The sequence below is a fragment of the Condylostylus longicornis genome, unplaced genomic scaffold (assembly GCF_029603195.1).
Source record: "Condylostylus longicornis isolate FDR11 unplaced genomic scaffold, ASM2960319v2 ptg000020l, whole genome shotgun sequence".
Lineage (NCBI taxonomy): Eukaryota > Metazoa > Arthropoda > Insecta > Diptera > Dolichopodidae > Condylostylus > Condylostylus longicornis.
Genome location: NW_026577989.1, coordinates 2,357,832 through 2,382,277, shown reverse-complemented (window position 1 = coordinate 2,382,277; position 24,446 = coordinate 2,357,832). Strand labels below are relative to the sequence as shown.

The 24,446-nt window shown below is 26.1% G+C and overlaps 5 protein-coding genes across 9 annotated transcripts; 2 read left to right on the top strand and 3 right to left on the bottom strand.

Moving 5' to 3' along the window:
* The first annotated feature begins 7,892 nt into the window (after window positions 1-7,892).
* On the top strand, window positions 7,893-9,243 carry LOC129606651 (protein OPI10 homolog). 2 transcript variants are annotated; one of them, XM_055517076.1, is made up of 7 exons: window positions 7,893-8,188; window positions 8,247-8,370; window positions 8,426-8,536; window positions 8,601-8,680; window positions 8,823-8,870; window positions 8,929-9,126; window positions 9,182-9,243. In XM_055517076.1, the coding sequence occupies exons 1-6, from the start codon at window positions 8,150-8,152 to the stop codon at window positions 9,124-9,126; spliced, it is 600 nt and encodes a 199-aa protein (XP_055373051.1). In that variant the 5' UTR covers window positions 7,893-8,149; the 3' UTR covers window positions 9,182-9,243. The 2 variants fall into 2 exon arrangements, with proteins under 2 accessions (XP_055373051.1, XP_055373050.1); XM_055517075.1 differs by having other exon boundaries at window positions 8,929-9,243.
* A 72-nt stretch (window positions 9,244-9,315) lies between these two features.
* LOC129606652 (U11/U12 small nuclear ribonucleoprotein 35 kDa protein-like) lies at window positions 9,316-10,273 on the bottom strand. The gene is made up of 4 exons (XM_055517077.1): window positions 10,136-10,273; window positions 9,943-10,073; window positions 9,691-9,887; window positions 9,316-9,581 (listed from the first exon to the last, which is right to left on the bottom strand). Exons 1-4 carry the CDS (start codon window positions 10,215-10,217, stop codon window positions 9,407-9,409), a joined length of 585 nt encoding a protein of 194 aa, XP_055373052.1. The 5' UTR covers window positions 10,218-10,273; the 3' UTR covers window positions 9,316-9,406.
* Window positions 10,274-10,531: 258 nt separating this feature from the next.
* On the bottom strand, window positions 10,532-11,352 carry LOC129606653 (sialomucin core protein 24). The gene is made up of 2 exons (XM_055517078.1): window positions 11,115-11,352; window positions 10,532-11,050 (listed from the first exon to the last, which is right to left on the bottom strand). Exon 2 carries the CDS (start codon window positions 11,030-11,032, stop codon window positions 10,547-10,549), a length of 486 nt encoding a protein of 161 aa, XP_055373053.1. The 5' UTR covers window positions 11,033-11,050; window positions 11,115-11,352; the 3' UTR covers window positions 10,532-10,546.
* A 745-nt stretch (window positions 11,353-12,097) lies between these two features.
* Window positions 12,098-15,970, top strand: LOC129606623 (ATP-binding cassette sub-family F member 1). Its single transcript, XM_055517036.1, has 10 exons — window positions 12,098-12,957; window positions 13,011-13,709; window positions 13,772-14,042; window positions 14,097-14,334; window positions 14,415-14,589; window positions 14,658-14,751; window positions 14,830-14,914; window positions 14,983-15,216; window positions 15,427-15,585; window positions 15,705-15,970. The coding sequence occupies exons 1-10, from the start codon at window positions 12,261-12,263 to the stop codon at window positions 15,804-15,806; spliced, it is 2,754 nt and encodes a 917-aa protein (XP_055373011.1). The 5' UTR covers window positions 12,098-12,260; the 3' UTR covers window positions 15,807-15,970.
* A 3,083-nt stretch (window positions 15,971-19,053) lies between these two features.
* Window positions 19,054-24,152, bottom strand: LOC129606649 (1-phosphatidylinositol 4,5-bisphosphate phosphodiesterase gamma-1). 4 transcript variants are annotated; one of them, XM_055517068.1, is made up of 13 exons: window positions 24,012-24,152; window positions 23,584-23,753; window positions 23,303-23,504; window positions 23,069-23,225; window positions 22,831-22,999; window positions 22,573-22,773; window positions 21,598-22,514; window positions 21,413-21,527; window positions 20,982-21,353; window positions 19,862-20,921; window positions 19,660-19,796; window positions 19,401-19,604; window positions 19,054-19,160 (listed from the first exon to the last, which is right to left on the bottom strand). In XM_055517068.1, the coding sequence occupies exons 2-12, from the start codon at window positions 23,734-23,736 to the stop codon at window positions 19,428-19,430; spliced, it is 3,660 nt and encodes a 1,219-aa protein (XP_055373043.1). In that variant the 5' UTR covers window positions 23,737-23,753; window positions 24,012-24,152; the 3' UTR covers window positions 19,054-19,160; window positions 19,401-19,427. The 4 variants fall into 4 exon arrangements, with proteins under 4 accessions (XP_055373043.1, XP_055373044.1, XP_055373041.1 ...); XM_055517069.1 differs by having other exon boundaries at window positions 19,097-19,160; window positions 19,386-19,604; XM_055517066.1 differs by lacking the exon at window positions 19,054-19,160 and having other exon boundaries at window positions 19,205-19,604.
* Between the last annotated feature and the right edge of the window lie 294 nt (window positions 24,153-24,446).

Sequence of the window (24,446 nt, the reverse complement as noted above, 5' to 3'; positions counted from 1 at the left end):
AAATAAAACCAATGGCTTATTATTATAATAATAATTAGAAAGTAATTTTGCAAAGCAATCATTGTTATAATATATATATATATATATATAAATATAATTTATAAAATAATTATAAAGAAAATAAAGATTATAAAAAAAAAAAATATTTTTATAGAAGCAAAAAGAGAAAATTAAAATTATTATAAATAGAAAAATAACATTTATTAATAAAAACAATACATGTACAAAATATATTATATAACAGTTATAAATTAAATTGGAAAAAAATTTGTTAAAACTTGTTAAATATAAAAAAAAAACGTAACCCATTAAAAAATTTATTCTCTTTGATTCCTCAACTTTAATTATAATTAATATTTCACCTAAATAAATAATTATAAATAAAAAATGTCAAATGATCCTCTAGCTATTATAAAAAAAAGTATAAAAAGTAATTATACACATACATATATTTAAATTCTTTTGTTTAATATATTCAAAACAAATATTTTAAGATGCCTATTCATAAATATTTATGCATATATACAATATAAATATTTGAAATAGATTTGCATTAACGCTAATACAATATTTATAATTGCAAGAAAACTACCTATGTAATAAAAATATAATATGAAAGATTTGTTTGTAAAATGCAAAAAATATACCTATATCAAAAAATTTCCTAAGTCAGATAGGCGAATTATTAAATGTGATTTGGAAATCTCAGAATAAGGGCTTTCCCATGAATACATTAGTTATAATCTGTTCAGATTTCGGAATTACATGACTTTAAAGTTAGAAAAATTTTAAATTTTAGTACGACATAATATTGCAGTTTCCTAATTTTAATACAATTGGTAGCCCTGTTAACTAAACTTTTATTTGGTTTACAAGTCAACTTCCTACCTACAGTATGGTTTAAGAGTTACTAAGAAAAATAGTAGTACATTATTTTACATTATTAAAAGCATTTGCTTTTCTTAAGAAAATTATACAAAAACCTATCGAAATATCTCATTACTGTTACATTTGGAAAAATTTAATAATTTAGTTTAAAAATGTTAAGAAATTGTAAATTTTCGATTCCATTATATCAAAGAAAATAATGTGCAAACAAAATACAAAATATGTGGATTTGGTCTATTATTTATTTTTTTATAATTTTGTGAATTCTAAGAAATTTTATTTATATATTTTATATCTTGATTTTGTGTTATAAGATAACTTGTATAGATTTCCCGTATTCTCTAAGATTAATTTTTTTAATCTACAGCCTTCGAAATATATTTAGGTATATTTTTATGCATATTAATTAAACTACATAATAACCAAGTAATTAATTGCATATATATATATATATATATACATATTGTATATATATACATATACAAGTATAACAAGAAAAAATTGACTCATTCTATATAACTTCATGTACGTACATATAAATTTAAAAAAAACAATTAATTATTATAAATTAATGGCTAACCGATTAATTTTATATTTTGACATGCATACATATTTTCAAAAACATACGCTCACATTCTGTTAATCGCATCATTTGACGTGATTAGTTGTTATTTAAAAATTTTGCAAGTTTCTGAATAAAATCAATATTTAAAAATTGGAATTCTACAATAAAAACCGAAATATTTTTCAATAATATACCATCACTTCAAGAGAGGCGATTAACAGAATATGGGTAACTATGTACCTGTACAATTATATTTATACATAATGAATTTTATAATTTCATTGGGCTTATATTATTATATCGATATATTTAATATAATGTTAAGTTATTCTATAATTGATTAATAATAGAACATGCAATTAATAACCAGAAATTATTTATTAATTTTTTAGTATAAAAATAACATTTAAATAAATTTAACCTGTATAACCTACAAATAATTTCACAAAAAAATATATATTTAATAATGAAGATAAAAATAATAATATTATTTCGTAAATGCATAAAAATATATAAATATAAAAATATATAAAATATATAATTATATAATTGCGAATTGTAAATTCCCAGTTAAATAATTACTAGAATGAATCCATATGAGAATGAGAGTATAGAGAATGAGTCCATATAAAGAAGCATATAACTTGTATTTTGAAAATAATCACAAAAAATTGCAACTAAATTAAAATTTACATGTAGTTGTACAACTAATTAAAATAAAATGTGAACATTATATACATATATAATAAATATATATATATATATATATGTACATAAAAAATGCCTTTTATGCCTTAAATAAAATAATATTTATAATTTTTGATTTAATAGAAAAAACAAAAACAGAACATAAAAATAACAAAATATTTATAAGAAAAATTAAAAAAACTTATTAAAATAATTAAAAATATTTAAGTAATTTTCTTTTTTTTCTATTTTGTAAATTTTATTATGAAAGCAGTCGAAATTAATTAAAATATATTTTTACCTTTATAGTAAAATTTCATAAAATAATCAAAAATAAATTCATACATACATATAATTTGTACATCCATTAATATAAATAACAATAACTTTGTATTTTATACACAATTTCACAATTACTGTCTATAATGTCTTTATATCTAACAAGTCCCAATGCTCAGAGAGAAACTTGAAAGCACACCTTATTTTATATGGCCTTTTTTAAATCGAAGTGGCTATTTTTTGAGAAGAAATATTAAAATAAATTCACACTTATTATAAAGCAGGTAAAATTTAGAACATATATTTGAAAAATCAAAAAAATATATTAATATTTTCATTGATAATTATTTTAAAATTTAAAAAAAAGCGGAAAAACAACAAACACAAACTTCGCCTTCAACGTTTTATTTGTTACTGAAAGCATTTCATTATTTTTAAGTGAACAGCTTTTTTTTCTCATAGGGTAAGTTAACGCAAGATATGGGAAGTACCTGTGGTGTCAAGTTGAAAATATAATTAATGAAAGATAATTCTTAAATATTGATATAAATACATAGTAAAGAAAAAATTTGAAGAGGGAATTAGAAAATAATATCCAAAATACAATCAAATATTAATTGTTAAATACAAATTTTATATAAACTTCAAAATTTTACCTCTATTTTTATTTGAAAAAATATTAAAAACTTACTATATCAATTACCTAAGAAAAAAAAATATTTAAAATGTTTGGAAAAAACAATCATATATTTTTATGACCGGATTTGAATATTTTTCTATTTTTGAAATAAATGGTATTTTACCAAATGACTCGAAAATTCCGACTGTAAAATAACAGGTATTTTAAAATTTTTGTTCAGGTATTTTAAAATTCTTTCTGTTTAGAATTAAGATAGGTCATACATACACATGCAGGGACATTTTATAAATAGATTGCTCTTGTTTACCTGCTAATAAAATATGAAAAAAGAGCACAGCAAAATTTTAGAAGCACTCAATATAACATGTTTGAAATAGTTTTAAAATAATTATTTAAAAAAAAATTTATTGGAAGTAGGTACATACATATTTATTTTTAATAACTTAAAAACTAAGTGAAATTATTTGAAACAATTTTATAAGTAACGTATGAATAATCGAAATGAGATAATTCAAATTGTTGAAATGTGTCAACCTATATTACTTTTAATAACATTTTTGTTAGTCGACACTACTCAACTTACCTTATTGGGAAATACAAAATGTGCATAAAAAATCATACATCCTTCCTCATTAACATTTGAAACCATACTGAAATATGAATTTGAAATTTTTTTTCATTTTTTCTTTCCTCCTACCTTTCTTTCTTTTTCGTGCAATAGAATTTAAATGGGAAGCTTTTTAAAAAATGTGTATAATATCCTGAGATTTTTTAAAATATTAATCTCTTTTTTACGTAAAAAAAAAGAAAAAAATAATAAAAAATATGACACGATCAGTGGCATTTAAAGAAAAAACCAACAACGAGGCCAAAAATTCGTAACATTTCGTAAAAAAAATTGAGTATTGGGACTTGTTAGATATAAAGACATTACTATCTAACTACCGAACTCCTGAAAATAATAGATCCCTTCACAAGACAGAATTGAGTCTTATTTTAAAGTTATTATTTTAGTTTTTTTACTAGTTGTATTAATTTGAAAATGTTCTTTGACATTGTCAAAAAATGACTTTATCCTATAATCAAGTTATATTTGAACTAACCTCGAGGCTCAATATTTTTTAATAACGCTTAAAAGACATATTTTGACACAAAAAAAAGAATTTTTTGTGTCAAAATTTGTTATCAACGCGAAATCAATTTATTATAGTTTGTAATAATTTAAAATTTTTATACTACTTAAAATATACACACATACATATGTATATTAAATATTCTACAATTTCTCCAATGTATCAAATCCCAAATATTCATTTTGGAGCAAAGTAAAAATTTAGAACCAAACTTTCGTTTAGAATAATAATTCTACATTTACAAAAATTAATTAGAGCAAACATTTTTTTGTTGCGGTGCTTTTTTTTTATTTTATAATTTTAAAAAATAATTTGTAAAATGCTATTCACTGCAAAATAATATAAAGTGGAAATATAAAAAAATTAAAAATTTGAAAATGAATTCAATTAATTCAATTAACTCAGTTTTTAGGTTATTGGTCAAAATATCCATACACGATTCAACTTCTTTTTCTATCTAGATTAAATCTAAATAATTGAGTCTAGATTACTAAATAAGTGTGTTGGATTATGTATGGCATTTGAGCGTTACATACATGCGTATAATATATAAGATCAGCCCATAAAAAATAAAACTAAGCAAATTAAAAATGTTCACATTAAAATAAAAAAAAAAAAAAATTGTATCAGTATAATCAATGTTAAACTATTAGTCCAAATATAAAAAAATCATACAGTAAGTATAATTTTATGGATATTAATATATGTACATACATTATTATATATAAATATAATTATAATAGAAAGTAATAATTATATGTTTCATAAATTTGTTAAGCTAGAGGCTGTGAAATTAACTGATATAGAAATCATAAAATTCACACAAAAAATTTAATAAAATAGAGCTTATAATAATCATATTATGTATAAATATGTATAATTATATACGCAATAATGTATGCATAAAACAGATATGTATGTACGTCCATATACATACATATGTATATTTAAAGGACCGTTGAAATTAATAAATACATGCTTGTGGTGTGGATACAATATATGTATGTATGCATGTACTGATTGTGACACATACAGGATATTTCACATAAGGTGGCAAATAATTTCATGGATAATTATTTGATCAATTTCCAGCAAAAAATTTCATGGTTTGTCATGTAAAACACCCTGTATAATAAAATATAATATAACACATTATAAAAAAATCCAAAGAAATTATGCTTTTAAACCTGACCTAAACTCGTTACTCTTAGTTTTAAGTCTGTTATAAAAAAATGAGAATCTGGAAAATTAAAACATGAATATTATTCTACAAAATTTTAAAATCAACGCTTATTCATTTAAGAGTTTTCCAAATTTTAAAGTTTACAAAGTTGGTCCGTAGGTTTTGCGAATTTAACATAAATATTTAAACAGTGTTAATTTATACATACATATGTATATATTAATACATATAATTTTATCAAAACTTAATTTTTTAATTTATAAGTATAACTTTTAGGAATCTTGTCGCAATAGTTGTACCAAAAAATGGAAACCATTATGCATCGTTTTTGGTTTCACATTAAACAATTGTGAATGTTTGTACATACATACATACTTACGCATGCAAATTGAATATTTATAAGAAAATTGTATAAATTTATAACATACCATGTATCATATTGTTAAAAAAAGTTGAATTTAAATAAAAAATGTACGATTCATATAACATTTGTTCCAAGATCATTTCTTTTATTTGCAAAAGTAAATTTAAAAGAACATTCCATTTTCAATTAAATGAAGGAAGACTAACACGATTTCACTCCGATTGCACCGGGTGGGGGTCCCAACAGTTTTGCATATATAGATACATAATATACATATTTACATTATAATATACATATAGAGATTTCATATATCAATATATTTTATGGTGGTTTCAAAAATTATTATTTGCTGTATTATTATTTATTATTTGCTATGCATTATTAGATCAAAGTGTGACGTGTGCTTTACATGAATCTTGACATTTTGCTGCGGAAAATAACTCTTATTCTGTTTTCAAGTTCGTTTCGGTTATGTTCGTTTAACTGTCATGGGGTAATATATCCTTTTTAATTCATCTTTTTAAAAGAAAAGATTTTCTCACGTCAATGTAGGTATACAAGTAATTATCCAATTTTATTTTAAATTGACCTTAAAATTTGCTTGTTTCAAAGCTATTATATAAAATAAACATTCGCCCTTCAACAGAAGGTTTTTCATAGGCATGCTGTTGATAGTTGATTTGAATACGTCTTCCTTTTGAAGAAGTATGGAAAAAACTCTGAATTAGTTTTTGCTTTTTTTTAACGAAGGCAGAATTTCATTTTATTCTTGATGTCGCGACTCTAATACTTATATTATTTCAAAGGGTTCTACTATGGTTTTTCTTTAAAATAAAAAAAAATAGAAATAACAGATTATTACCACAGAAATGTGAATTTCGCTAGAAACGTGAACTACTGAATGCTCGGAGACATCTTTGTTTCTGTATTTTTATAACGACGTGTACTTTTTTTATACTGTTATGCTCATTTAGTTTTTCGAGATGCCAAATTTATGGCTGCTATGACGTAGGTGTTTAGCCAGTATATTTTCAGTTTCATTGAAAAGACGACTTTGTTTATTATTCCAATAAAATATGAAAAATGTTTGTTTTGTCCTTTTCAATTTATTCAATATGTCAAAGTATAGCTCAAAATTTTTTTGTCAGTTGAGCAGACAGTCAATAAAAGAGTAACATTTTACATACATATTGCAGCTTTCGTATTTGTGAGAATCGTACGAGATGTTGCAGAAATGCCGTTACGGCAACAATAAATTTAATCAAAAATTTATCAATTCTTGTTTACATCCTTATTTTTTATTTTAAATTTCGTTTCAAAATTAAAAATTACTGTGTCATTTAACTATAGTCTATAGAAAAATTTGACAACTGTCGAAGTCGCATATCTTGGCAATATAAATTGTTATACTTAAATTAGTGTATTGACTAATATTTTACATCTTCGTGCAAATGCTGCTGTCGCAGTTACCCTACAGTATCAACGTTCCGTTTATCTATATGTTTGCGAATCATCTATCAACACCTCTCTATGTTTGCTCAATATATGCTATAGGGTTTATTTCTTTGTAAGTCATCATAATAAGACAGCTAACGGGTAGCAATGAAATAGTTTTTGACCACGCGAACTCCTTTTCTATAAGGTATAGGTTTAAATTTTTTCTTTCATCAGACATTTATACTGCACTTCAATTTTCTTATGGAAAAGCTAGATTCGCTAGTTCATCGGTTTTGCGACGAACTGATGTATTTTATATGAAATTGACATTCTATTTATTTTTTATTGAACCAAATTCAAATTTATTCTTTATTCTGTTGGTTCTTTAGTTTGCATTTATTATATGTAAACCATACTATATTGACCATACCATCACAATTGAGTTGCAAATATACTTTATTTGTTTGACTTGATATAAATAACCAATTGAAAAATTATTCAACAAAAGATATGAATGTGTTTTTGAATTTGAATGCAACTTTTATGCCGGAAGTTTTATGTGATATTTAAGGAAAACTTTTCATTCAAATGTAGCATTCGACGCATTGCGGAAACAGAGCGTTACCTCATACAAAGTATGACAGCTCTTTCATTCAACTAAGTACATGAACACGATATGTGAAAAATAAGTTCTGAGTGCCGAAAGTGTCTAATAATACAAATGTAAAAACCTAAAAGAGCGGTAAAGCTAAAATATTGAAATAAAGTATGGGTGCATAGATGTGAAAAGTCATTTTTTTTTGTTGCAAATTAGTAAATTTTTTTCCGAATGTTGTTTAGTGAAATTGATCTTTCCACAAGAAGTAATTTAAAATAATTTATAAAAATTAATAAATAAAACGAGCATTTAAAAGCAGAGCCTTAATAAAAACCAAATATCCAAATATTAAAAAATAATCATATAATTGTACCCATGGCAAATTCCTTAGGAGTTATTGTGGCTGGAAGACTGGTAAATATTTACGAAAAATCTATATTTAATGATACATACTTTAATACAAATGTTTTAGCCGGAAACTGATTTTCAACCTGTAGGGGAGAACAAATTTTTAATAAATATACCGGACGCTGACAATGTTAATCATATAGTTGTATTTTTAACAGGAGCAACTCCTCTGCCAATTGGATTAGCCGGTATGAAAAAGAAGAAAGATTTGATGTTGAATGCATATTTAAATTAAAATTTTAGGAGCTGTGTATTTTTCGTGGCCGGATCCAAATGCACCACCTTCATGGCAATATTTAGGTTATATTTCTAATAGCAAACCATCTGCAATCTTTAAAATTTCGAATCTCAAAAGTAAATTTAAATATAAGTACCTACGTTACTTTTGTAAAATTTTTAAAGCAATTGAATATTTTAGAGTTACACGAACTGGAAAATTCAAATAATCCGTTGAATATATTCGGTAGTCAACCTATATCACATATTGCACAAATTGGGGTAGGTAGAATTGGCTACTCATTAAAATTTCTTTAATAAATAGATATCCTGTGACAGTTTTATCTTAAAAATATGGTTTTTATAAGTTTTAATTTCAGTTAAAGTAAACAAAAAATTATAAGTAATTTTAAAATAATTTCAGGTTTCTGTGGAAACAGAAGCTAGTGTAATTCAAATGACTTCCGCTGCTGTAAGTTTTATTGCATTACATGAATCACATTTCATTGTCTTACTTTTTTTTCCAATAGTCCAGCCCTACGACGTATTTGCAATTTGGTCAAAAGATGTTAGAAAACTTTTTCAATTTTGCATCTAGTTTTGCTGTGACGCAAGCACAAATGTTACCTAATCCTAATGAAACGTTTGTGCCATTATCAACACTTCAAACATGGTTTACAAATTTTCAAAGAAGATTGGAACAGAATCCAAGTTTCTGGAAATCCTAAGTATAAATTTTTCAGATACAATTTTGTTAAAATTTAATTACAATTATTATTCTAGTAATTAATTTGTTTAAATGCTTTGTATTAAATAACTAAAATAAATTTTAATCTAAAGCGAAACTCTAAAACCTTATTATAGAGTAAAAGCGATTTGAAAATTATATATATAAGGCCGAATTGAAATAAAAACAGTTTTTATATAAAATTCATTATTTTTATTCTTTAAATCATTTTTAAATGTGAAAATAAGCAATTGACAAACAAATATAGTTCCAAATAATGTTTATGTTTTTCTATTTTTTTTATATAATCTATGAATTTCATTGAAATTAATCGGTTTAGTTGTTTCCAATGGTTTCTGGAAAGGACGTGTGCGACACCCAAATCTTAATTGACCAGATTCTTTACGACCACCAAAACCTCCACCTAGCCTTCTTGGTTTCCATCCTTTAAGCGTTCTTAAAATTGTAATTGAGCATGTATATTTTTATACTCTCTAACCAATATATAAGTAAATGAGTGACCATATATGTACGCACATACATATGTATGTATGTATATACTAACCTTCCAAACTCAAATTCAACAACGATTTCACATTGATCAATAATTTTTAAATGCATTTCTCTGTGAGCTTCTTTAGCTGATCGAAAATTTTCAAATTCTATGAAAGCATAACATTTTGATATTTCTGTATAAATGTCTCTCACAACTCTGCAGTTCTTAATTTTTCCATAACGTTTAAATTCTTGATATAGGGTTTCCTAAATTAAAAAAAAATTTATAAAAAGAATTACTAAGTTAGTTATAAAAGTTTACCTCTGTTGTTTTAATATGCAATCTTCCGATAAATAATGTGTTAGCAGGGTTTCCTTGTAACTTTTTGTCCGGAACGTATTCTGTTAACATAGCTCTAACGATTGCGCGGTCATGTGGCTTTTCATCAGTACCTCGAATTTAATTATCAAGTTAATATTCTTAAAACAAAACAAAAAAATATATATATATTTACCATCAATGGATCCAACACGAATTGGATTGTACTCTCCATAATCTGCAGCGTATTTATACCAAGAACGAGATTCTCTACTCATTATAAAAAAAAATATTCTTAAGGATACTTATTACCCGTTGACTTATCTCTTATTTTTGCAATGAGATAAGAAAGTTAGTGAGCAAAAACTGATTTTACGAGGATTTGTAGCCGCTTTTTCTTAATTGTTATAAAATCAACCAACCAATTAATTAAATACTAATTTTAAAGAGAATTTAAAGTATGAGACAGTTTTATATTATTTTATAGACATACAAGTAGTTCTGTGTATTTCAAATATATATGAGATCAAATTTATTTTAAATGAATTTTAGTTTGTTCTTTTATAAGTGGATAGGTATATTTTTATGAGTGGGTATTTGTATATATCTACAGTGTGTGATAATTTCTTTCATTACGTGCTTTGTAAAATTTATAGCAAATGAAAGAAATAGCTACTAAACCCATAGATAAAACACTTCCTCCGATAAAGGAAGGTCCATCAAATCTGCGACAAGGCTGAGGAGGTGGCGGTGTGGTAGAGGTTGTTATTGGAGGAACAGTAGTTTTAGGGGTATTAGTCGAAGTAGTGTTAGGAGCAACTGTAGTTGATGTATCTGGTTCGGTTGGGTCAGCACTCGCAGTTGTTGTGCTAGGAGTTGTTGTTGTTTTTTCGGTCGTTATCGCTGAAGCAGTTGTAGGGATGGTAGTTTGATTATTTAAATTCTTATCTGACACACTTGTTACTGGTTCTGTAGTGCTAGCAATCGTATTGGTTGTATTATCTTGACTTGACTCGAAACCCAATGTTAACGGCAGCGAAATTACACAGCTGATTATACATATGCAGGTGAAACTTTTAATACAAAGATTCATTTCTACTTATGTATTGACCTTCAAAATATATTAGTTATTTAATGGTAATATTTTGCAATCGCATTATGAAATATATCATTACCGTATAATAACTTAACTGTTGCAATTCAACTAGGTACTTGTATACTCTTTTCTCTAATTTTAGAGAAAGGAATGAAAATTGACTAGGAATATCTTTGTATGTAATTTTATTAAAAAAATTTGTTTTCTATATGTAAAGCAAACAAAAGAATGCAGAGCTAACAACGTTTATTTAACTGTAAACTAAATGCAATTCGATAATTGAAGGTAAAAATCCACAAAAGTGAATAAAAATGTCGAAACTTTCACACAGATTCTCAAAATTTTTGAATGTGACACAAGATGTCAACTATGACAGCAGAATAAACTTATTAAGCCTAGACGTGAAGTACAAAGAATATGTTCTGTCCACAATTATTGAAAAACAACTAATTTCCCAGTTTTAAATTCTCCTTGTGGTATACTTTCCTGCTAAAAGAAATGTTTCTCGCTAAAAAACTTAGATTTTTATGATGAAATTTCTTGCATATTTTAGGCAGTATTTTTGTTTTTGTAATGAATAAAGAATTTAAAAAAAGTTTAAAAATAATGGAGAAGAATATATACTTAAAATTATTCAAAAACTGTGAACAATTTAAAAAGTTAATTAGCAGAGATTAGCAGGGTTTTTTCAGTATTACTACAGTTACTCAGAGTTTGAAATGAAAATCTCCAATTGACAAGTGATTTCGGAAATGTGATATGAAATTTGGTATGAAAAATAATTTGTTTTAATTATAATGATTTATTAATATTACAACAATTAAAACAATTTTTTTATTAATTGTTAAGTAAAATAATATAAAACAAATGACCTAGAAAAGGCGGAGCTGTTGAGCTTAATCTTGACATAACAAAAAAATCAGCCGTAAGCTAAATACGTCATAAAATAAAATCGTGATGACCCCTGACAGCGATTGCTCAACTTTTCAACACATATGGCATAATATGAAATAACTGTCATAATACCCCAACCAGTTCACCATTGTTGACAATATATTGATGGTACATAATACATAGCATATTACATTGTGCACGTTGCAATTGTCCTATAGTGTAGTAATTTGAGATATAGGTGAACAAAAATAGTTTGAAATTTCTTAAAAGTTTTTCAGTTTTCTTAATTTAAACTAAACCCAACAAATTTTCAATAAAATACTTGGAAAAAATGTCTAAAAAGAAAGGAAATAAAAAAAATTTAGATCTGGATGAAAATGAAATCATTTCTAAAACAGTTCCACCTAAAGGAAAGAATGTTAAAAAAGGCAAAAAAGGGAAAGAAGATGAATGGAGTGATGAAGATGTTAAAAATAATATAGAAGAAGAAAATACTTTAGAATCTAACAAAATTTCAACGTCAAGCAACAAAAAAACTCAAAAAAAGAAAGGTAAACGTAATGATAATTGGGGTGATGACGACAACGTTGATCATAGTGTAACCGATTTGACAGTTAAGGCTAGTGATGAAGACGTTAGCAATCAAATTTCATCGAAAAAAACTAAAAACAAGAAGAAAAAAAACAAGGATGAGGAATGGTCAGATGACGAGGTTAATTTATTAAAAGCCAGTGATGATGAAATTAGTGTTACATCAAGCCAACCCGCAAAAAAACAAAAAAATAAAAAAAAGAAAGGCAAAAAAGATGATGACGATTGGTCGGATGATCAAGTCGAAAGCAAATTTGCTAATTTAATTTTAGAAGAAGATTCTCAAGATGATTCTGTAGAGATAAGCAAAAAAAGTAGCAAGAAGAACAAAAAGAAAGAGAAGAAAAAAGAAACTAGCGAAATAGATTCGGATATTGCAGAAGACGAAATTGGTTCAGAAGATGAGAAAAGTTATGTGATAGTTGGCAAAGAAGAAGGTATTTCTTGTTTTTTATGCTTGTTTTTATAATTTATTTATTTTGCCAATTAGGTTTTTTAGAAACTGAAATAGAAAAAGAAAAGGATGTAGAAAACGAAACAGAAGTAAAAAAGGAAATAGGGAAAGAAAGTGAATTAATCGAACCAAAAGCTAATATGATCGAAATTCAAAAAGATGAAAACATAGAAGATGCAATTATTGAAGCAGAAAGTACAAATGAAGTAATCACTCAAACCGATTTAAATGAAATAACTGAACTTGCTGAGGGCAAAGAGAAAAAGCTTACCCATAAAGAAAAAAAGAAATTAAAAAAGCAACAAGAATATGAGAAGCAAATGGAAGCTATGACAAGAAAAGGGGGACAAGGACAATCAGAACTAGATAGCAATTTCACAATGTCGCAAGCCCAAAAGACTACAGGACAAAAGGCTCAATTAGAACACGCTGTTGATATTAAAATAGAAAATTTTACTATATCTGCTAAGGGGAATGATCTTTTTGTCAATGCAAACTTATTAATAGCAAATGGTCGACGTTATGGCTTAGTTGGCCCCAACGGTCATGGTAAAACAACGTTATTAAGGCATATATCATCAAGAGCTTTTGCAATACCCCCTAATATAGATGTTTTACTATGTGAACAAGAAGTGGTTGCTGATGAGCACACTGCTGTTGAAACTATACTTATGGCAGATGTTAAAAGAACTAAACTTTTAAACCAATGCAAAGAGCTTGAGGCTAAATTAGAAAGTATAATTTGTAAAATTTTAAGTAAATATTTCGTGTTTTATTTTTATTATTTTACATAAAAGAAAGCAGCAGTTTAGATATTCAAGATCAATTAAATGAGGTGTATGTTGAACTGAAAGCAATAGGGGCAGACTCAGCAGAGCCTAGAGCAAGAAGAATTTTAGCTGGTTTAGGATTTTCTGTAGAAATGCAAAATAGAGCGACAAAAAATTTTTCAGGTGGTTGGCGAATGCGTGTTTCATTAGCAAGAGCTTTATATTTGGAGCCAACACTGTTAATGCTTGATGAACCTACGAACCACTTAGATTTGAATGCGGTTATCTGGCTGGATAAGTAAGTAAATTAAGAATTAAATTAAATATTGAGTTATTACTGGTACTATTTCAGCTACTTACAAGGTTGGAAAAAAACGTTATTGATTGTATCTCACGATCAAAGTTTCTTAGATAATGTTTGTAACGAAATCATTCATTTGGATAACAAAAAGTTATACTATTACAAAGGAAACTATTCAATGTTCAAAAAAATGTATGTGCAAAAACGAAAGGAAATGATTAAGGAATATGAGAAACAAGAGAAGCGAATCAAGGAGATGAAAGCACATGGTCAATCTAAGAAAGCTGCGGTATATATAAATATTCAAGAATGCTTTTTATGTTATATTAACTACATACATACATATTTTTTTTAAAATTATAAATTTAGGAAAAAAAACAAAAGGAGACTTTAACCAGAAAACAGGAAAAAGGAAAGAACAAAGTTCAAAAGAACGATGACGAAGATGGCCCGATAGAGCTTTTATCAAAACCTAAAGATTATATTGTGAAGTTCCGTTTCCCAGAACCATCCCAACTTCAACCCCCAATTTTAGGTTTACATGGCAAGTTCAGATATTTTTTATTCCTTTTAAATATAATATAACTTTATGCTTTCTTAAATTCCATTTAGATGTTACATTTAATTTCGAAGGTCAAAAACCTCTATTTATTAATGCAGAATTCGGTATTGATTTGAGTAGCAGAGTTGCTATTGTTGGTCCAAAGTATGTAAAAAATTCTAACCAATACATTTCATGAAAATATTTCAAATTTTATTTATTCAAAAATCTTTTTAATTGTAGTGGTGTGGGAAAATCTACATTTTTAAAAATGTTAGTAGGAGAGCTCAGTCCCATAAAGGGTGAATTGAGGAAAAATCATCGTTTGGTACATTCTCTTAAATAAATAATTTAATTTTTATGAATTCGAAAATTATAAACTTTATTAAATTTTAGCGTATAGGAAGATTTGATCAGCATTCAGGTGAACATTTAACAGCTGAAGAGTCAGCAGCCGAATATTTACAACGTTTATTTGATTTACCGCATGAAAAGGCTCGAAAAGCTTTGGGATCTTTTGGACTAGTTAGCCATGCTCACACAATCAAAATGAAAGATTTATCTGGTGGACAAAAAGCTCGAGTTGCTCTAGCTGAACTTTGTTTAAGTGGTCCAGATGTTTTGATTCTTGTAAGTTATTGTGAAAAAATCTATATTAAGTGCGGTTTTCATGAAAATACTTCGTATATTTTATATATGTACATATAAAATATACGATATAGTTCTGTATGTTTTATTATTCCGAATGTGTCATATAATTATATAATTAATTGGTTTGAAAATATACTTATTCCTAAAAATATTTACTTAAAATTTTTTAAAATTTAATTATTTTTTTAGGATGAACCTACAAATAATTTAGATATTGAATCAATTGATGCTTTAGCTGAGGCAATAAATGAATATGAAGGCGGCGTTATAATTGTTTCACATGATGAACGTCTAATTAGAGAAACCGGTTGCACGTTATATGTTATAGAAGATCAAACAATAAATGAAGTAAGTTTTCATCATAAAACTCCAAAATATATACCACAAATAAAAACTTATTTCATGATATTTTTTATTATTCATGATATTGACTTATTTCATGATATTGATTTATTTTATGATTACAGATTGATGGAGATTTTGATGATTATCGTAAGGAAGTATTGGAAAGTCTTGGTGAAGTTGTAAATAATCCTAGTGTCGTTGCAAACGCAGCTGTGTTACAATAAAAAAAAATAATAATTATATAATTGTCTTACATTTTCCGTTCAATATCTTATGACGAAAAAACAGACAAGATTTAAATTTGTTCTATTTTGTAGTTAATTTCGTTATTGTATTTAATTTCGTTCATTTTATTAATAAAACAGCTGTTTGGCTAAAATTTTTCTAATTTTTTATTCTTTCTTAAAAACTACGCAACTAACAAAATTATTAATAAATTCTTCATACCTATATGTACATATGTGTGCACATACTGTGTAAGGTTTCTTGTTTGGGAAGGCACAATATTTTTTTTATAAATTAAAGCCCGAACACTTTTTAAAAGAACTCTTTTTTATCTTTTGTAATTTAAATAATAAAATTGCTATCCATCTGTTATTTAAGTCCATATCTCTAATTGTAAAATAATGAAAAAATTACAAACTTATAAAGACAGGGCTTAAAACGTATCCCAAAGCCTAAAAAAGAATCGCTTGCATTGCGTATCAAAAACTACTTCCATACTTTGAAACATGGTACATAATAGAAAACTTTTTATATACAATATAAAACTGGAAGCTTTGCAGTGAACATTTTTTTTTTTGCAATATCACACATATTAAAAGATTTTCATGAATGATGGCATTAAAAAATTGCAAAGGTCAATGAAAATCGACATATTAAAAGTTTTCAAACTTTTTATGCTATGAATGATACGTTTTAAAGGTAAGTATTTTGTCATATAGTACATATACAAATTTGTAAATAAATACATTAAATATTGTTACATTAAATTTATTTTAATACGTTTTTCAATTAACAATAATTATTGTATTTAATTAAATTTAACTAAAATAAATTTTGAATTAAAAAAAGTAAAAAAAAATTTTTGGAATACCAATATAAAATTACTTAAATTTAAAGAGAGATAAAAATATTTTTGTATAAAAGTTTTAATATTTATAACATTGTATTGTATACGAAAACCCTGAATAAATAATTGCACATGCTTCTATAATTTAAGACACTTCTCTTTAATTATATAGAATAAAAACGCTATCTCTTACATTCTAAACATAAAAAAAATCAATAAAATTTCAAAATTATTTATTCTTAATGATTTAAGAATATGTATGTATGTTTTTTTTTTTAATAATAAATCAAATAAATCTATAGTATAAATGTTTATTAAACTTTAATTTTATATGTAATTCTTTCAATTCAATTGATGTGTCATTCAAGAGATTCGAATTAAGTTTAAAGAAATTTTTGTATCTTTTAAACATAGTATGAAGTAAAGTGCCTAACTTCAAAAATGCGCTTAAAACGTAAAAGTTTGATAGAAATTTGGTGTTTCAGAAAGAGTTACTATACAGAAAGCAAATATGTATGAACGTAAAATAAAAATAAATCGGATAAAGGAAGAACTAAGCATACCTTTTATAAAAAATGTGTATGCATTATTATATAATATGTATACTTTTATATTTGTATAAGAATCTTCAGCAGTAACGCGATAATTTTTTTATTTTCATAAAAATTATTCATTATTAGTAAATATTAAAATAAATTTGTTTCTCAAATCATATACATATATAGGTATAAATGTTAAAAATTTTACAAAATAATGTCGCAAAATTTTTTTGTGTCATTTTTTTTACAATGAACCGTATTTTTACATACCCGTGCTTAAATGTTTTATAAAGCATTTTTGAAGAGACGCAGTTTTCTTTTTAATTTAGTAAAGTTATATATTTAAAAACACTTTGTTTTTTACATTTTATAATACTAAAAACTTATTTTATTGCTGATGTACGTAAAGTTATTTTCATTTATATAATCTATTTTAAAAGTCGAATTCTATAATTAAATATATGTATGTGCATATTCTATAATTGTATAATATGAAAGCAAAATTTCTATGCCTTGCGATTTGAAATACGTACTGTTTTTTAGGTAATAAATACGATAAAAAAATTTAATTCATTGTTAGTTTACAACATTTACTTCCAAATCACAAAAATAACTGAATATCCGTGATTAAGAAAAATGATTTGTTTTTTTTTGTTTTGTTGTACAAAATCTTCTCTATAAAATCATTTGAATTGAGAACTATTTGAATTACATAATACTTTTGTAATTATTTATTTTATTGTAAATTTATTTTTTCATAAAATTTCTAGTATCTTCATTATCAAGTATTATTGTCTCTATTGATAACTCTTATGTACATTAATACATAAAGTACATGCATCTAAAATGCTTTACTATAGGAATGTTAAATTAGTTAATGATAAAATACAATTAATATTTTTTTTTTTAAATTTAATTTACAAAAGATCAATATAATACATTAAAATATATGTATATTAAAACTTTAATCTCTTTACTTTTATATTATTATACAGAAGACACTGATTAAGACACTTGTTTATTTTTTTGTATATATGTAGATATATTTGGTTTTTTATCTTACAATTTAAAGCTGAAGTTTTATCTTTATATATAATATTTGTTATAGACCTTAGAAAAAAAAAATATAATCAAATATACATACGTCAAAATTAAATTTAGAAAAAAAAAAATGGTTTCAATTTAATTTTTTTTTAAAAATAATCGTAAAAATTATTTTATGCATAATTAAAAAAATGGAATTGCTTTTCTTTCATGATAATTACGATGAGGAAACTAAGGATTGCAAATCAAATAAGTTTTCAGAGCAAAGAAATTCAAGTCGAAACAATGATATCGGAGAAAAGTAAGGTGAGTGTTAATTGTATATATATAAAGTTTAAGTAAATGAAGCTTGATTAATATTTAACTAAATTTGAATACATTATTTTTGTTAAAAATACTTTTGAAACGTTATTAATTCAATTCTAAAATCTTTCTATAAAAAAAAAAATGTTTCTAAAATTATTTACACATAATTATGTATGGCACAAATGATGGTTATTTTTAAAAAAATTTTAATATATTTTATCGCGACATATATCATTGAACTTAAAACAGCGATTATTAAGGCTTAATTTAAATTTATACAACCATTATAAAATATTAAGTAATCAGTTTTTGATATGTTATTTATAAATGTTATTAATTTAGTCAAAATATTTTTAATTGAATTATGTTGTCGAAACATTTCGAAACAAATTATATTTTACGTAAAATAGAATATACATACATAGTTTATTTTGAAATAGAAATAAATTTTACAAAATTACAATTTTATTAATACAATGATTATTATCAATATAAAATGTTCTAATGTTTAAAAAATTATGTTTTAAATATGTATATTGTATAATAATGATGGGCTACATTCATCATCAGTCAATATTTATAACTTCTTAGAAAAATTTGTATTTTATAGTAAAATTCTGAAATTAATATTTTAATATATATTAAATAATAGTATGCAAAATATATTAAATACAAATTTAGCAATGTAGGTATTGAAGTTAATTCAGCTCCTATAAGAATAAGAAAGCTCTTTTCTTGCAAATAATTTTAGAATAAAATAAAAATATAAATTTATAGTTTTGTTACTTTAAAAACTTTTCTTATTACAAAAAACTGAATTTACTCGCATAACATTTATATACATAATATGTCCTCACAATTTGCCTATTGGTTGATAAAAATATTTAAGTAATTCTTAAATCGGTTAACATTCGTTCTGCATTTTGAGAAATCGCAGTACAATTTTCATCAACACCGTTTGTTTTAATTGATATGTGAACTAGCAATGAACTTAGTTCAAGCTCTTCATTAAATTTATTTCTTAGCGGTATACTTCGATAACCGGTAAGCAAACATTGAACCTAAAAAAAATTATTTAAGTATTAAAAATTTTCATTTATTTAAAAACAAACTAACTGGAAATGTGCCTTGTGCAACAAAATGCCTTTCAGCAAACATGTCTTCATCTTGTACTTCAAATCTGAGTAAAGCAAAGTACGGATTTCGGACAGTAAACTCACAAGTTTCATTCCAAAAAGGATTAAAACCATTGTCTTTAATTTAAAGATAATAAATAATAAATTATGTATAAAATTTTATTTTAAAATATAACATTTACCCAAAACTCTAGTTTTGTGCTTTATTCCAGTATCAAAACTTGCGCCCAAAACTTCAATAGCTACCAAGGGATTATTTGGTATATTTTTACCGGATCTACATAAATGTCTCGCTGCTATAATACGAATTGTAATAATTTTCTCTGGTACACCAATTAAAGTTGATGGATCATTTGGATCAAAAATACTATTAAACATAAAATTTGGTTTTAAAATATATCCACAGGATCCATTATCACGAAATTTCGCTTGATTTAACTGCATTGGTTTATCAGCCGTTTGATAATTCAATGCAATCATTTGTGAACCTACATTCCAGAAATTAATTGGATTAAAATTTGATGAGTCCAAACGTTGCCCTTTAGGATAAACTCGACTGATTTGTTGACGATGATATGATAAAAATAATAAAGTATTTTGTTGAAGAAATTGTTTTTCAGCTTTGGTCTCAGGGAAACTTGACATTTCATAAAATACCCAATTAGTTTCACGAAACGGAACACTACGAAAATATATTATGAGATCAGACATTTCTTTGGCCACACGCGCATTTCTTTCTTTTTTACGACGTTCATTTTCCAACTGACTAGCAATTTGTGCAGCAGCTTGAATTGCTTGCACCCATTCAAATGCTAGATCACGATTATCGAATCCTATCTCGAAAATATTTTGCATCATAGGTGTTTGTATAAGCATTTTTAAAAGAATCCCTGCGTCATGTGAATCATATAAAGATGCTACAGCTCCGTGGATTTCGATTGAGTCGGTTTTTGTACAAAATTCGCTTGCGTCATCACTGATGTTACTACTCGCATCATCACTGACAGATTCAATAACTTTAACATAATTCGCAGGAAAAAAGCGTTGAATCATTCCGCCATAGTCTCCCATCCACCACATTGAATTATCACGAAGAACATTAGTTATTATAGCATGTTTTGCAAATGATAACTCATCTGGTTTATTTGCTTTATAAGAATAGAGAGCCTTGCAAGTTACACGTTCTTCAGTGCAAGAGGGATCCATGTAGCTGGAACATCCATTGTTACCATTTTCTTCATTCTAAGAAAAAATAAAATAAGTATCTTTGAAAATGTACTTTTAACTGAAAGAAAAACTCACAACAACATTATTTATTGCTAATTTATTGCGTAAAGCATCTTTTGAAACTGGATGAGTCAATTTAACATTTCTATAAAGTGGATTTCTCATGTAGTAGTTTACTAAACTAACTAAACTCTCAAATGGCGTTTGTCCAACAACATATAGGCGTCCATCTACTTTTATTCTACAATGTTTTATTTTACAATTGACAGTAAATGATATGACGAAAGCATTGGCATTTTGTTCACTTGGTCGTACAAGAAATGAACCAATTTCTAATCGTATTAAAACCGCTTCTGCTTGTTCTTTAGTAGTATTCGAGTGAAACCATTCTTGACTTTCATGCTTTTTTGGCTGTGGTACTGGCTCCCGTAACATTATTGAAAATTCCTAAAATGTAGCATATACATAGTTTTATTTTTGTGACAAATACTTTCAGTAAAACCTACAGAGCTTCTTAACACGTTTTGTCGATAATACATAATCAAACTGTAAAGACTGTCGAACATGAAATTATCCAATAAATAATACTTGGTTGTTCCGTTTTCATGTTTCAATTTTATTCTATAAAAATTATATTAAAGTAATGAAAAATTTTAAAATATATAAAATAAATATAATTTATGCAAACCACCTGCAATGGTTTGCTCGACCTCTTCGCCAAAAGGACAAGCTGTAGTCTCCAACAAAAGTAGCCGATTCTCTTACTAAAAATGTTCCGTCGCCTAGATGTTTATAAGATTCTAACAAGTCATCTGCTTCCTTCCGGCCCCCTTCTAATCTTCCATGAAACCAGTTTTCACCGAAGTGAAGCTCATCATTTATTAAATTTTCTTTCGTCCTTGGAAATGATTGATCGAAATCGTCGTCTCGATTTTCTTCAATTTCTGAACTGTATATCAATTCTTGTTGGGTTAACACAAATTTATATGGATTCCATGTTTTATCACAAGGATCTTTAAAAAATAATTTCCCTTCTTTTAAAACATTTCTGACGTTTTCGTTTTCATCTGAAGATCTTGCCTGTGCTCCTTCTTCAAATTCCGGTAGTTTTTTATGTTTGAGAATGATTTTTTTTCGCAATTGGTAAGGCGATGGTAAATAAGTTTCATTCCGGTCGACGCGTTGAACTAAAAGCATATCACCAAAAACATCAATTAATGCTTGGGCCATATTTCGTTGCTGTTCTAAAGAGCAGTTTTGTTCAATTGACAAAATTACAGGAAAATCCGAAGTGACAAAAGCATGTTCTTTAATAGTTTTTATCACATCAATAAATTTAATTTTTGATGTCATTGTGTGTCCATGAAATATGTGAGGTAGATTATCTGGACCGTTCCAACAGTCTAATTCAATGCAACGACATCCCATACGTAGAGCTCGGGCGTATGCTTCTATAGATGATTCACTTGAAAACTGATCTCCTGTTAAATAAGTGTTATGAGAAGATGCAATCCAATAATGTGACATCGGTTGTTTCATATCCATGTAAACTTTATCGCAACGACTGTCCCATATTTCATTTTGTTTTGAAAACAAATAATCAACAAACTAAAATTAAGTTTGCAAATAAAAAAAAATTTACTGAAAATCATTCAAATTCACATACTTCAGCTATGGTTAGGTAGGGTTCATGTGTTTCTCTTTCTATATCTTGAATAAAGTTGCATATATAATTGGAGATAGCGTTTTCATCCTTTCCCAATAAATCATTTTGTTCATTCAATAAAAATGACTGGAATTCTTTTAAAGTGACATTTTCACCATCTTTAGAATATATAAAGCCTGCGCCAAAACAATCTTTTATGAACTACAATACAAAAAAGTTATTATTGTTTAAAATGGGTATTTCAAATTTTTTTATTACATTGTATGGCATTAGCAGATTTCTGTATAATCTAGAAAAGTCGTCAAATCTCAAATCACTTTTCTTCCTAATATCATCTTCTGGAAAATATTCCATAAGCTTACTTGTAGGAATTTTGCAGCTTACTCCGGCCAAGAATGATTTGAAATCTTTTACAGTAACAGTTCCACTAAATATACAAAACAGCAATTTGAATTTAAAAATTTCTACACTAATGTGTTTTTTGTGAAGTACCTACCCCTCTTTGGAATTAGAGTGTAAATTTGCATTCTCTATGGAATAATATTCTTTGCGAAGCCAGCGTTCTAGCTGTAATGAATATGGTGCTTTTATTGTATCTGATACCATGTACTTGATTCCTTTCACCCAATTTTCACATTCTTGCTCAGAAAAAGCTGAAAATAATATAAAAAAAAATAATATATTCCATACAATGCTAAAAACTATTTTATATGGTTTGTTTTTTACTCACCTACTACTGAAAATGTTTTCAATTTGAAAGACTGACCGTACAGAACAACAAAACATTTACCTACATCAAACTTTTTTGTATCATCAACAAAGCAACGGAATTCTTTCGAATTTTTTCCAACACGGACTTCTTTAACATCCCTTAATTCTAATGCTCCTTCAAAATCAGTTCTTGTATTTGCACTTGCCGACGACCATAGCAGCTTTTATTTCATAATACCAAAATGATTGGAATTATTTCAATTAATACAACCAGCACTTTCTATTTTTTATATTTCTCACCTGTCGCGTTTCTCTTACTAAAATCAGTTTTTTCTGTTCTGGACGATGCTTTGGATACAATTTTGTTATTATGGTTCCACGCTCAAGTAAATTGATAGTTTGTTCCATTTCCCCCAAGCTGGGAGCACTTAACGTACTAAAGCAGCTAAGCATTTTTTGTACTCTAAGACCTAATTAAAATATATCTGTGTATTACTTTTGCCACACATTTTATTTTGGGTTTTTCAAAGAGGAAATTTTGATATCCATGGAAGCAAAAAAGAATGATAAAAAAGCTTGAATCTAACACACAAATTTTTTATCAATTTTTGTTTAGAACAGATTAGTAATTTTGAAAGATAAGATTAATTAATACATATTTTAGTAATTTGTTAGCTCTTGCAAAGATTAATCGTTTTCTAGTATTATGATAAACTTGTAACACTAACCGTAAAACCTTGATATATCACACAACTAGGTCGATAACAAAATTTATAATAAATTAATCATTAAATGTGATTAATTTAAAAACCACTAAATTTAGTTAAACTGGAAAATTTAGTTGTACCTCTACTCTACTACGATTCGAAACATTAATGAATGATTAAAAGTATAGAGTTACCTATCATTTATCAATATTTGACATATCTTTGAAGCGTTTCAACTTCATTATGTTCCAGATATGTCATTTCATGCGTTTCACGAATAACGATTCACGATATGTATGAATCGTTGCATAATGAAAGAGAATATATTTGCGAGTAAAAAATATTCAACAATCTATTTCCAATGAAATGCTAATTCAATTCTATTCAATTTATAAAGTTGAAATCTGACCGGTGAAAGCAACAAAAAGTGAAAACAATAAAAAAAAATTTAATTAA

Bases quoted from the DNA above. Each gene is read 5' to 3' on its own strand.
- LOC129606651 (XM_055517076.1), top strand. From the start codon at position 8,150: ATGGCAAATTCCTTAGGAGTTATTGTGGCTGGAAGACTG. The intron at 8,371-8,425 runs GTATGAAAAAGA...TTAAAATTTTAG, and splicing joins TCTGCCAATTGGATTAGCCG to GAGCTGTGTATTTTTCGTGG. The intron at 8,871-8,928 runs GTAAGTTTTATT...TTTTTCCAATAG, and splicing joins TTCAAATGACTTCCGCTGCT to TCCAGCCCTACGACGTATTT.
- LOC129606652 (XM_055517077.1), bottom strand. From the start codon at position 10,217: ATGAGTAGAGAATCTCGTTCTTGGTATAAATACGCTGCAGATTATGGA. The intron at 9,888-9,942 runs GTAAACTTTTAT...TTTTTAATTTAG, and splicing joins TGCATATTAAAACAACAGAG to GAAACCCTATATCAAGAATT. The intron at 9,582-9,690 runs GTTAGTATATAC...TACAATTTTAAG, and splicing joins GTTGAATTTGAGTTTGGAAG to AACGCTTAAAGGATGGAAAC.
- LOC129606653 (XM_055517078.1), bottom strand. From the start codon at position 11,032: ATGAATCTTTGTATTAAAAGTTTCACCTGCATATGTATAATCAGCTGT.
- LOC129606623 (XM_055517036.1), top strand. From the start codon at position 12,261: ATGTCTAAAAAGAAAGGAAATAAAAAAAATTTAGATCTGGATGAAAAT. The intron at 14,752-14,829 runs GTATGTAAAAAA...TTTTAATTGTAG, and splicing joins GTTGCTATTGTTGGTCCAAA to TGGTGTGGGAAAATCTACAT. The intron at 14,915-14,982 runs GTACATTCTCTT...ATTAAATTTTAG, and splicing joins TGAGGAAAAATCATCGTTTG to CGTATAGGAAGATTTGATCA.
- LOC129606649 (XM_055517068.1), bottom strand. From the start codon at position 23,736: ATGCTTAGCTGCTTTAGTACGTTAAGTGCTCCCAGCTTGGGGGAAATG. The intron at 19,797-19,861 runs GTAAATGTTATA...TTTAAATTAAAG, and splicing joins GCACAAAACTAGAGTTTTGG to ACAATGGTTTTAATCCTTTT. The intron at 19,605-19,659 runs GTTAGTTTGTTT...AATTTTTTTTAG, and splicing joins TTGCACAAGGCACATTTCCA to GTTCAATGTTTGCTTACCGG.